The 13,185-nt window shown below is 34.3% G+C and overlaps 1 protein-coding gene across 6 annotated transcripts in view; it reads right to left on the reverse strand.

The window, feature by feature from the left end:
* The window catches only part of LOC127716722 (glutarate-semialdehyde dehydrogenase-like), a 30,798-nt gene extending 17,635 nt beyond the window's left edge, over nt 1-13,163 (reverse strand). The window contains exons 1-4 of one of the 6 annotated variants that reach the window (XM_052222966.1): nt 13,007-13,163; nt 10,123-10,202; nt 9,601-9,693; nt 1,027-1,220 (exon numbers count right to left, since the gene is read on the reverse strand). In XM_052222966.1, the coding sequence (XP_052078926.1) occupies nt 1,027-1,213 (187 nt within the window). In that variant the 5' untranslated portion in view covers nt 1,214-1,220; nt 9,601-9,693; nt 10,123-10,202; nt 13,007-13,163. Of the gene's footprint in view, nt 1-1,026; nt 1,221-5,666; nt 5,735-9,600; nt 9,694-10,122; nt 10,203-10,654; nt 10,775-13,006 lie in introns of those variants that run through there. The other 5 variants (XM_052222967.1, XM_052222969.1, XM_052222968.1 and 2 more) reach the window with 5 other exon arrangements.
* Nucleotides 13,164-13,185: the final 22 nt, after the last annotated feature.

Here is a 13,185-nt window from a genome sequence, read left to right on the forward strand (position 1 = left end):
GCATATATTTAACTACTAAATCTTCATCTTCGAAATTGCGTGTCGATTTTTGTTTTCATGTTTCACAAAATAAATTGCCATGCTTTGTCAAATACTATGGTATGTTCCCAATTCTGGCTATTCAATATTTGCTCAATCATTGGATAATTTAACAGTTTTTCCTGTTAACTACATTTTAATATAACTTGGAGTTCAAACATGTGTAGCCTAATGTACCTTTATAACGTACCCCAAGGTTGACTGTGGAATAGACATATGGTCACCATTGCCAAAGTTGGGCGTCCGTTTGACTGTGCGGGATGTACAAGAACGCAGCCACGTTCGGTCAGAATGGGGACGTTAAATCCGATACCTCGTATGAAGAGAGTGCTTCGCTCTTTGCACGTGAAAAACTCTTGCAACAACTCATTGAGGGATCCGTAGGTGGCCTGTTGCAAGGCTAAAATTCGGTCCTTATCCAATATACCCTCATTTTCCCGTTGCAGTCCGAATTTCCCCGACCTTTACCCCGGACGGCCTCTATTACAGGACCTACTTATTGTATTTATTGTTAATTTGTTCTCGTCCTGAACATGCATGAAATATTTGCCACTAGACTTTAAGCAACCAACAATCAATCAATATGTACTGATTTCGACAATTAAAACGACCCCGTTCGTATTACTGTAAGATCTAAAAGTATTTATTTAAGGTAACTGTGAAACCTCTCAAAGAATTCTTAAGCACGCTGTGTAAGTCAAGACGGTTTGCAATCATGAAAATAAAATCAAAACAATGATGACACAATGACGGAAAAGAAATTATCCAAGATACATGGTGCTATTAATACATTTATGATCTGATCCGATTTGAGTTAAAATTTAATTGTTTGGCGATCAAAATGTAATTCAGTCTTGGATAACACGTAACTTATAATGTTTAGTACAAATAAGTATAGATTATATTTCATCAGAAACCTTGCAAAAAGGGTCTCAGTTATTATTTCATTTTTCATATCAATAAATCAGGATATATTATCATAATTACCATCAAATGTCTTTCCACTGCTCGCATCAACCCATTGTCCGTTCACATAAGCCTTTTCGTGTACCAGCCTGTGATATGAGCGTAATGTTTGGTCCAGCCTGGTTTTTGTAAATCTCGAACTGCAGAGGGGAGATATGTGTATCTGATAAAGATTTCGACTTCTCCCAAGCAGTACTCTAATCCTCATTTAAAACCTTCAAAATACAAATGAATCCACTATAAATGTTCTACCTGTGTTGCGGAAGTATTTTACTATGTAAACAGTTACACCAATTAGTATGCTGCATCACGAGTTCCTGTTTATAACTATGCTCAATTTGCGTAAATGAAAATTTATTTTATTTAACAACAAATATAATTGTTCATGTAAGGTATAATTTGTGTATTTCTTCTACAAAATAAAACATGACTGTGGTTGTAACAACCCGGTATCACAGCATTGATCACCGGTGCATTGATCCAGTCATTCCTGCGACAGCTGTAATTTAAAAACAAAAACGTTTCTCGTTAAAATTTTCGTACAAAACATATATTCATCTCTTCTCTGTTAATTGTAACAATTTCAACATTGTTTTGCAAAATTAAAAATTGTAATAGATTTTTAAGAATTAAGTACATTTATTTGATTTCAATACCACAGGCTTGTAACATCGTCAATACCAAATACCAGATCTCTAGAGGGAAAATCACAATCATTGATATAAATGCATATTCTATATATGGAATGCAATGTAATTTATGTTAGTTTAACCGTATTTTATTCATATAAATTGAATTGGATTGGGCAACAGGCAAAGCCTATGTAAGCCCTCTCCATAAACCCATACCGCATAGTTAGCTATAAAAGGCCCCGAAATGACAAATCTAAAACAATTCAAACGAGAAAAAACTAACGGCCTGATTTATGTACAAAATAATGAACGAAAAACAAATATGACATACAACAACAAAGGACAACCACTGAACAACTGGCTCCTGACTTGGGACAGCCACATACAGAATGTGGCGGGGTTAAACTAGTTTGAAGGCGCCTACCCTTCCCCTAACCTGGGACAGTGGTGTAACAGTACAACATAAGAACAAACTGTAAAAATCAGTTGAAAAGGACATTACTCATCAGATAGATACAAAGCAGAAATACATCAAACAAAAGCACAGAGTGGACGTGGCAGGGTACTTATACATCCCCACAACAAAAAGACACTAAGTACAGATCTGAGAGTACTCGCAGTTACTGACAGCTAGTTCGAAGCCAATAACAACTAATAGAAAAAAATATATAATTCGTGTAAAGGCAGAGAATCATATAATTAACATGGCAACTGGGGAAAGGATATACATGTTTCTTTTCCAAGAAATGAGCGATAATTGTATTCTGAAATAAGACAGCTATGTATCCTTGATATCTTGACTGGTTTCCTGTTTGTCGTCTGATGTTTTCGGTGGAACGGTACAAGACAGCTTTGTTTCCTTGATATCATTCCTGGTCTCCAAATTGTCGTGTGTCGGGGTTAAACTAGTTTGAAGGCGCCTACCCTTCCCCTAACCTGGGACAGTGGTGTAACAGTACAACATAAGAACAAACTGTAAAAATCAGTTGAAAAGGGCATTACTCATCAGATAGATACAAAGCAGAAATACATCAAACAAAAGCACAGAGTGGACGTGGCAGGGTACTTATACATCCCCACAACAAAAAGACACTAAGTACAGATCTGAGAGTACTCGCAGTTACTGACAGCTAGTTCGAAGCCAACAACAAATAATAGAAAAAAATATATAATTCGTGTAAAGGCAGAGAATCATATAATTAACATGGCAACTGGGGAAAGGATATACATGTTTCTTTTCCAAGAAATGAGCGATAATTGTATTCTGAAATAAGACAGCTATGTATCCTTGATATCTTGACTGGTTTCCTGTTTGTCGTCTGATGTTTTCGGTGGAACGGTACGAGACAGCTTTGTTTCCTTGATATCATTCCTGGTCTCCAAATTGTCGTGTGTCGGGGTTAAACTAGTTTGAAGGAGCCTACCCTTCCCCTAACCTGGGACAGTGGTGTAACAGTACAACATAAGAACAAACTGTAAAAATCAGTTGAAAAGGGCATTACTCATCAGATAGATACAAAGCAGAAATACATCAAACAAAAGCACAGAGTGGACGTGGCAGGGTACTTATACATCCCCACAACAAAAAGACACTAAGTACAGATCTGAGAGTACTCGCAGTTACTGACAGCTAGTTCAAAGCCAATAACAACTAATAGAAAAAAATATATAATTCGTGTAAAGGCAGAGAATCATATAATTAACATGGCAACTGGGGAAAGGATATACATGTTTCTTTTCCAAGAAATGAGCGATAATTGTATTCTGAAATAAGACAGCTATGTATCCTTGATATCTTGACTGGTTTCCTGTTTGTCGTCTGATGTTTTCGGTGGAACGGTACGAGACAGCTTTGTTTCCTTGATATCATTCCTGGTCTCCAAATTGTCGTGTGTCGGGGTTAAACTAGTTTGAAGGCGCCTACCCTTCCCCTAACCTGGGACAGTGGTGTAACAGTACAACATAAGAACAAACTGTAAAAATCAGTTGAAAAGGGCATTACTCATCAGATAGATACAAAGCAGAAATACATCAAACAAAAGCACAGAGTGGACGTGGCAGGGTACTTATACATCCCCACAACAAAAAGACACTAAGTACAGATCTGAGAGTTCTCGCAGTTACTGACAGCTAGTTCAAAGCCAATAACAACTAATAGAAAAAAATATATAATTCGTGTAAAGGCAGAGAATCATATAATTAACATGGCAACTGGGGAAAGGATATACATGTTTCTTTTCCAAGAAATGAGCGATAATTGTATTCTGAAATAAGACAGCTATGTATCCTTGATATCTTGACTGGTTTCCTGTTTGTCGTCTGATGTTTTCGGTGGAACGGTACGAGACAGCTTTGTTTCCTTGATATCATTCCTGGTCTCCAAATTGTCGTGTGTCGGGGTTAAACTAGTTTGAAGGAGCCTACCCTTCCCCTAACCTGGGACAGTGGTGTAACAGTACAACATAAGAACAAACTGTAAAAATCAGTTGAAAAGGGCATTACTCATCAGATAGATACAAAGCAGAAATACATCAAACAAAAGCACAGAGTGGACGTGGCAGGGTACTTATACATCCCCACAACAAAAAGACACTAAGTACAGATCTGAGAGTACTCACAGTTACTGACAGCTAGTTCAAAGCCAATAACAACTAATAGAAAAAAATATATAATTCGTGTAAAGGCAGAGAATCATATAATTAACATGGCAACTGGGGAAAGGATATACATGTTTCTTTTCCAAGAAATGAGCGATAATTGTATTCTGAAATAAGACAGCTATGTATCCTTGATATCTTGACTGGTTTCCTGTTTGTCGTCTGATGTTTTCGGTGGAACGGTACGAGACAGCTTTGTTTCCTTGATATCATTCCTGGTCTCCAAATTGTCGTGTGTCGGGGTTAAACTAGTTTGAAGGCGCCTACCCTTCCCCTAACCTGGGACAGTGGTGTAACAGTACAACATAAGAACAAACTGTAAAAATCAGTTGAAAAGGGCATTACTCATCAGATAGATACAAAGCAGAAATACATCAAACAAAAGCACAGAGTGGACGTGGCAGGGTACTTATACATCCCCACAACAAAAAGACACTAAGTACAGATCTGAGAGTTCTCGCAGTTACTGACAGCTAGTTCAAAGCCAATAACAACTAATAGAAAAAAATATATAATTCGTGTAAAGGCAGAGAATCATATAATTAACATGGCAACTGGGGAAAGGATATACATGTTTCTTTTCCAAGAAATGAGCGATAATTGTATTCTGAAATAAGACAGCTATGTATCCTTGATATCTTGACTGGTTTCCTGTTTGTCGTCTGATGTTTTCGGTGGAACGGTACGAGACAGCTTTGTTTCCTTGATATCATTCCTGGTCTCCAAATTGTCGTGTGATGTTTTCTGTGGAACGGTAGTGACAAAAACATTTTGTGTGTAGAAAACTGAGTACATCGTTCGCAATTAGAAAATGAATCATGTATGCATAAGTCTTAGATTGTCTACAAAATAGGATAACGGTCAAAATCATTAAACTTACGTATATTTCTAAAGAAAATGAAAAACAAAAGACTTTATAAGTGTGGCCATGCAGATATTTAACAGACTGATGCTGTAGGTCCTTGGTTATCATTCGATAGTGATTGAAATTTTAAACGGGACATGATTATCCCAAAGGCCCAACAGATATATTTGCTCCACCTTTACCTATGTCAGGACGGGCAGATATGACGACCTTATTAACATTTTCGATGTGACAACCGATAAAAAGAAAACGTTCAACTTGAACACCCGTCTTTAAAAATAACTCCAAAGTAACAAGTTATTGTCGATTCGCATCCCAAATATAGACATGATAGACAACCGTTCGGAAATAAATACAAGGCATAACGCTTTGGTCATGTTGGTTCCGATCCTTATGGACGAACAGTCATGCTGCCGTATTTATCCCTACTTTATTATTAAAAGTATCGATTAGCCTGGAGGTGCTGTTATGGTTTTTAAAAGGTTTTTTAAAAGTATAAATACTTACGTAGATGTTTCACTGTACAAGCTAATGTCATAAATAAGGACGTTCACCTGTGACCTCTCAAGAAACCTTGTATTTATTTTTATATACGCGATAATTGAGGGTCAGGATGGGTTCTGTAATCTTTAATTTTTTAGGCCATTTTTCTCTATTCTTTATACTTTTTGCCCATTATGCTCTATTCTTTATATTTTAACACCTCATTATATATTCTCTATTCTTTATTTTTTTTGCCCATTATTCTCTATTCTGTAAACACATTCCACACTCTCATAACGGGGGAGATAGCATCCTGGTCAACTTACTTAATACCATAGATGTATATAATATACAGCTATGTTAATACTAATGCGGGGCAAAGTTTCACACTGGGATGTGATGCTAGCATTACAAAACTATCAGTAAATGCTCATTAAGTATGTGTTTGTACCATATACTGCCTTTCAGCGCAAAGGTCACAACAAATAGGCTATGTTGACTATTTATAGATACAAATGTTTTTATATCGACCAAAAAATCTGTGTATTTTAAACACATATAAAGTTTGTATTATACAGTAAATTAAATTTTAAGAAATGATCAGAAAATAAATGAATAAATATTAAAATATAGATAGATAAATAAATAAATAAATTGCAATTTCACGAAATATCTCCAAATGAGGTATATTTCTCCAAAACGAATGACATTGATGAAATTGCACCTTTTTCTCCCTTTGATAGTGTCAAGATCTGTGTGTTGCTCCATAATAATTCCATTTAATTAGTGGTTTAGATGGTTTTTCAATAGTTTTATTTGATGACTATGCAGAAGCACCAGGCTTGGTATGGAAAACTTTGGTAAAGTGATGTTTAAATGGAGGTTTCTTCAAATAATCATGCGTTTTCTTGGAGGGGGAGGCCTAGGGTGTAAGTAGTTTTTCTTTTTTGAAACAATGAGTAGTCATTTTCAACTTTGGGAGAAAAGCAATATACATGTATTTTTAACACTTTATACTACATGAATATCTACTTAAACAGTATTCTAAGGCGGTGAGGTATAATTGCCTTAGAGACAAATAGGAGCCCAAATTGTTGTGGATGAAAGACGTAAGCAACAGGAAACTCAATTTTAGCAATTTCTTCAAACATTTATATTGGTCAGAATATTTATGTGTATTAAAAACTAGATTGGATTTTCATTTCTCGTTTCAGCATTTTTTTAAGCAGTGGCTGTACCTTTCCGGTTACTATTTATGTGTTGTGTATTATGTATCATAACACTTTATAGTTACTGGACAGGTTGAACTTAAGCGACGAAGCATCCAAACAGCACCAGATCATTTGCGATTCCAGCTGATTTCAGATTAGTAATTAATGATAAAAAAAGTTAAAAAGCTCTAGCTCATGTAACCGATTTTATTAAATGATCGATAGATATTAAATACAGAAAAAAGACACAAGCTTAACAATGATCCTAATAAAGAAAATGTAAGTTTTGTGAATGAACTGAAAATAGATCATGACATGATGTGCCGCCGCATGGGAAGTTGCATACAGCAAGGCCAGTGATATTGACAATATCCAGTACAGTACAGATGAAAGAGACCAGTATTGATAATTGAAATAAATTTTTTAAAGATTTTGCATTGTTATCAAAGCGGTGCATGTATTATTGTATGTAAGAAGCTGGGGAAGACAGATCTCCTTATGATATCTTATATATTTAATGCCAATATATACCTTAACTAAACACTGGGGTTTGTCATAGACACAAAATTATAATGCAGGCTTACAGATTTCATATGAAGCACCTTAATAAAGTGCAGTCACCAATCCGAATTGTAGAGTAAGTCAATAATATCAATTAAGCAGGCTATGGTGTTAAGCTTACCTACAGTAACTCCAAACACTCTTTGATACAATATCATATTGTATATTACTGTTTCATGTATTTGTATTTTTGTAATTCATCACAATAATAATCACCAGTTTTAGATTTATGCGCTTTTTCTATATTTTTTTTATATAAATAACAAGTGAAACTGCGAGCCACTGCTCACCGATGATACCCCCGCCGCAAGTGGATAATTTTGATAGTGTAAAAATATGTAAGTGTTCAGTAAACAGGAAGTTGTTGAGTGATGAATCTGAAAACGCATCACACGGTATAGCTGACGTATATAAACCCTGAAACCAAATTTCAGAAATCCTTGTAATGTAGTTCCTGAGAAAAATGTGACGAAAATTTTCAACTTGGATGTCATGTGTAAAATGATGTAAGTGTTCGGTTAACAGGAATTTGTTGAGTGATGAGTCTGAAAACGCATCACACGGTATAGCTGACTTACATAAACCCTGAAACCAAATTTCAGAAATCCTTATGGCGTAGTTCCTGAGAAAGATGAGACGAAAAATATTCATGGGACGGAATGACGGACGGACGGACGGATGGAAGGACAGACGGACAGACAGATGTAAAACAGTATACCCCCACTTTTTTAAAGCGGGGGTATAATAAACAAACACCAAATATTCGACTTTTTATTTAAATGATAATAGCTTTTTCAATTGAGAGATTAAACTTAAGTCACCTAGTCAAATATATAAAAAAAAAATCACAAGGAACAAAGATATCAGCCTTTAAACAAAACAACCACCGGGTTTTTACAGAAACAGATGCCAGCATCAAAAGAAGACAGATCCCAGCATCTAAAGAAAATGACTCAGCAAAAAAAGGGGTCAAAACAATCATTTTTCTAGTTTCCTGAAAAGAAAATAATCTTCAAAATTTCAAAACAAAATTTGGGGGGTTTCAAAAAAGTTTGGGGGGGGGGGGGGGGGGGGGGGTGTTTCATATTTTGTATCAGAAACCTATATTATGTAAAAGACTTGATCACAATCCAAATTTAGACAGTATCAAGCTTGAATATTATGTCCAAACTTGCCCCAACTGTTCAGGGTTCGACCTCTGCGGTTGTAACAGGCTGCGCTCGGCGAAGCATTTTATTTTTTATGGGATGCAAGCATCCAAACAAAAGGTATGTCAAAGTCTATATATATATATATATATTAGATGCCAGCGTCCAAATGCTGGTGTGTTCAATATAGATATAAGAAGATGTGGTATGAGTGCCAATGAGACAACTCTCCATCCAAGTCAAAATTTATAAAAGTAAACCATTATAGGTCAAAGTACGGTCTTCAACACGGAGCCTTGGCTCACACCGAACAGCAAGCTATAAAGGGCCCCAAAAATTACTAGTGTAAAACCATTCAAACGGGAAAACCAACGGTCTAATCTATATAAAAAACGAGAAACACTTATGAACCACATCAACAAACGACAACTACTGAACATCAGAATCCTTACTTAGGACAGGTGCAAACAATTGCAGCGGGTTTAAACGTTTTAATGGTACCAAACCTTCACCCTTCATCCTAGAACTTTATAAGGTCATATCAGCATCATGCAAAGAAGAAGATGCTATTTCCATATTTTTTTTAATTAACCACCAACGCATTTTTAAAATATTCTGTATACAAAAAAGAAAGTTGTTAATTGTATGAAACAACATCTCAACCACAAAAGGTATTGAAAAATTTATATAGGCATCCCATATTTTTTAGAACCAAAAATATTTGTTCAGCAGAATCTGCTACCCATAGAGATGAAATGAATTCGTATGCTTGAGAGTAAGATTACATTTGCTGATACTATAAAAAAAAACAAAACAATTTAATGGAAAACATAATAAAAACCTAACTTTTTCACAGAACATGGTGAAATTTCGAAGAAATAACACATGCTCATAAAAATTCTAAAGATATCAATAAACAGCATATGAGAATATAAAAGTTTAGCTGATAACCTATTTTGTGCAGTATATGTAACAAATCGTTTTGTTCAAAACACTATCATACATGAAATTGAATATTATATCTGTAGTCGTGTTTACCTTGTATTCAAATAAAACACAAACACGTTGTATAGGTCTATGGTTCTTTTATTTCATCAGAATTGATGTAAATATTCTAAGTGAAAAGTGACCCTGAAATAATAACAAATATAATTCTTATACAATTCAATCGGTAATAATCAATTACTATAAAATCAATATATCTATATGCATACAAGAAAACTGTGTAGATTTCTTTTGCTCTTTAAAATAATAGTTTTACAAGCTACACAAAACGATATTACACCATTTCGAATTCTGTATTAAATGATTACATAATATATTTCTCTGTATTTCGTGCATGGAAAAATATGCAACGACGGACTAAGTTCACAGCTAAATACATAGCTACGCTTGTAGTATCATACCAGAAATAGTTAGTTAAACATAATAATACAACGCAATTGTAAGTGCAAACAAGACATTACGTATTGGCAACGGTTACACAAAGCAGATAATACATTTAAGCAAAGCAACATAAAAATAACATGAACATTACAAACTGTATACATATAAACATACCTCAGATGTAGTGCAAAGGTCTTTGCTTCACCAACTGATTGGTTTGAATCAGTTTACATTCTTTACAATATATGTAATACCTGAAGACAAAATATTAAAATTATAAAAACCTTATGCAATACTGCTAGATTAAACAGAATTATCTCCCCTTAAATCTGGTTAATCAAATATTTACTTGTATTAACTTTATAGAAGTATAAAATCTTTTAACGCTCACTCATACAAACTGTTAAAATAGATTATATATTACTGTTACTAGAAATTTAAGTATAAATTATACTTTTATCAGTTTTATGCAGATTTTATATATTTTACTAAATCTTACAAATAAAACTATATTATCAAGTTTACCTTTATTACTTTATATGTTATCGTGAATAGTTTACACATATATTTACTTTTTAATCAATTTAAATCATACACCTTTCATAATACTGACACCTACTTATTCAATTCTACACTTATATATCACACACTCTTAGATAAAAAAACTGCAATGTTAATGTAATGAATAAATTAGTAATAAACTGACCTTATATAAGAATATGATAGTCCTAGACTATTTCAAAAGTAAAGATATAACAACTTCCAAATGAGCTGAAGAAAATGGCTACCACTTCATATCAAGACTTTAGCCAACTGTCCAAAACAAAGAAAAGTTAAACAAAAGATTCCCTCCTAAATCATACAATTCCCTCCTAAAACAATTGAAAAGATATTAATCAATAGGTAATGTTCTACCTGAATAAACTAGCAGACTACAAATTATAATAACTGTAAATAGAATATATCAAGTATATATTCTAATAACATAAAACCTTAATTAATGTAAAACATAAAAATATAGCTCTACCACATATCCAGAACAATACAAGACATAGAGGTGTATACGAATGAAAGTTATGATAGATCCGAATTTTATTCAGAATGCACCAATAAGAAACTGTAGTTTTTCTTCAATTTATTTACCTAAAACTATTAAATAAGCTGCAAAATTATTAGTATATGTACGACTACATTGCATTAGGCAATGGAAATCAACAATGTATATTTATATAAACGATAAAACTTGTAAATAAATAAATAAATAAATAAATAAATAAGAATGACATTATATAATTAAAATGTCAATTGTTCTTGAACAATTGAGAGGTCTTTCCTTTTCGTAATGTAAAATATATGTTTCAATAGACGTAGAATGCATTGAAAAGCTAAAAAAAACCACATACAACCCTTAAAATATGACAAAAAACACATAATCCGCTATATGCAAAATGACCTTGACTTTTGACCTTTGTCAAGGTATTTGGTCCACAATGTCAGTATAAAAGACCCCATGGGTCTAGACCCTTTGGTTCAAGAGTTAAGGCTAATTTTGTCTTTTCAGAAACAGTTAATAGGGGTTATGCCCCTTACGGACAGGTAAAATCTCTTCTGTCAAATATAAAAAAGTTGCGCCTTAGTCACCTAAACATTTTTCACTATTTACTTTTTTTTTTAAGTATAATCGTTTTTGAGATATCCAATAAAAAGTTGTAAGGTCAAAGGTCAAGGTCAAACTTAAAAAGCTTGAAAACACTAAAAATCCTTTATATAAGGTTAAAAACACTTAATTCGCTTTCTGGGACATGACCTTGACCTTTGACCTTGTGACCTTTCTCAAAGTCATTGGTCCCTTATGTCATTGCTGTTGACCCCATGGGGCTAGGACCTTTGGTTATATAGTAAAAGCTGCGATTGCCTTTTCAGAAACCTAAAACAGGGGTTATGCCCCTTACAGAAAGGTCAAATCTCTTTGATCAAATGTAAAAAAAGTTGCGACTTTATGACCCAAACATTTTTCACTATTTACTATTTCTGTAAGATTAACCGTTTTTGAGATATCCAATAAAAAAGCTGTAAGGTCAAAGGTCAAGGTCAACCTTAAAAAGCTTTAAAAGACACTAAAAATCCCTTAAATAAGGTCAAAAACACATAATTCGCTCTCTGGGATATGACCTTGACCTTTGACCTTGTGACCTTTGGCAAGGTCATTGGTCCCAAATGTCATTGTTGAAGTCCCCATGGATCTAGGACCTTTGGTTATATAGTAAAAGCTGATTTTGTCTTTTCATAAACCTAAAACAGGGGTTATGCCCCTTACAGAAAGGTCAAATCTCTTCGGTCAAAATGTAACAAAGTTGCGCCTTAATGACCCAAACATTTTCCACTATTCAAAACTTCTGTAAGTATAATGGTTTCTGAGATTATCCCATAACAAGGTGTAAGGTCAAAGGTCAAGGTCGACATACAAATTTGACCTTGAGGCATTTTCAAAGTCACATGAATTGATGATCATTGGTGAAGATCCTAGGTGGCTACGACTTACGGTTTCTGAGTTTTGGTGGCCAACCGACACCGGTTAATTTTCAAAGGGGCATAACCCTACCAATGAGTCGTTGAATCTTTTCGATCCAAATGTAACGAAGAACCGGGGTCTGGTCCTGAACAAATTTCACCCTTTGCTTTTTTTCTACCTATTACGGTTACGGTGTTTGAATGATAACAAGGTTTTTAGGTTTCGGAGGGATAACTCTGGACCGACAAAATTTTACGACTCACAGGGTGAGTTCCGGATAGGTGTTTGTGACACCGATACATAGTGTGAACCTGAAAGCAACATGGCTTACGGTTACGGAGGTTTTGGAAAAGGAAAGACCTTAATTAGGTTATATCAAAATTATGAAAAACTCCAAGTAGATTTACATGTACAAGTACATTGTAACACCCTATAAAAAGCCTCTCAATATTACAAACAAAAGGGTAATTAACTATTTCTTCATATCCCTGGACGAAATAGAAGTAATATATTGTCAATAAGTAAATAAAGATATTAGATTCTTACCTCTTTTAAATATGATATGCTTTCATGGCTTTATAAACAAATGAGTGAAACAAAACAAATGCGTTTGGTGCATTAATTAGACCGAACTATAAACGAATTCAATATCTGCAATATATCTCTGACAAAACAACTGACACTGCAAGAACGACGTTTCACATACTACACATTCACGACATTTA

This window comes from Mytilus californianus, unplaced genomic scaffold, assembly GCF_021869535.1.
Source record: "Mytilus californianus isolate M0D057914Y unplaced genomic scaffold, xbMytCali1.0.p SCAF_9, whole genome shotgun sequence".
In the NCBI taxonomy this organism is placed as follows: Eukaryota; Metazoa; Mollusca; class Bivalvia; order Mytilida; family Mytilidae; genus Mytilus; species Mytilus californianus.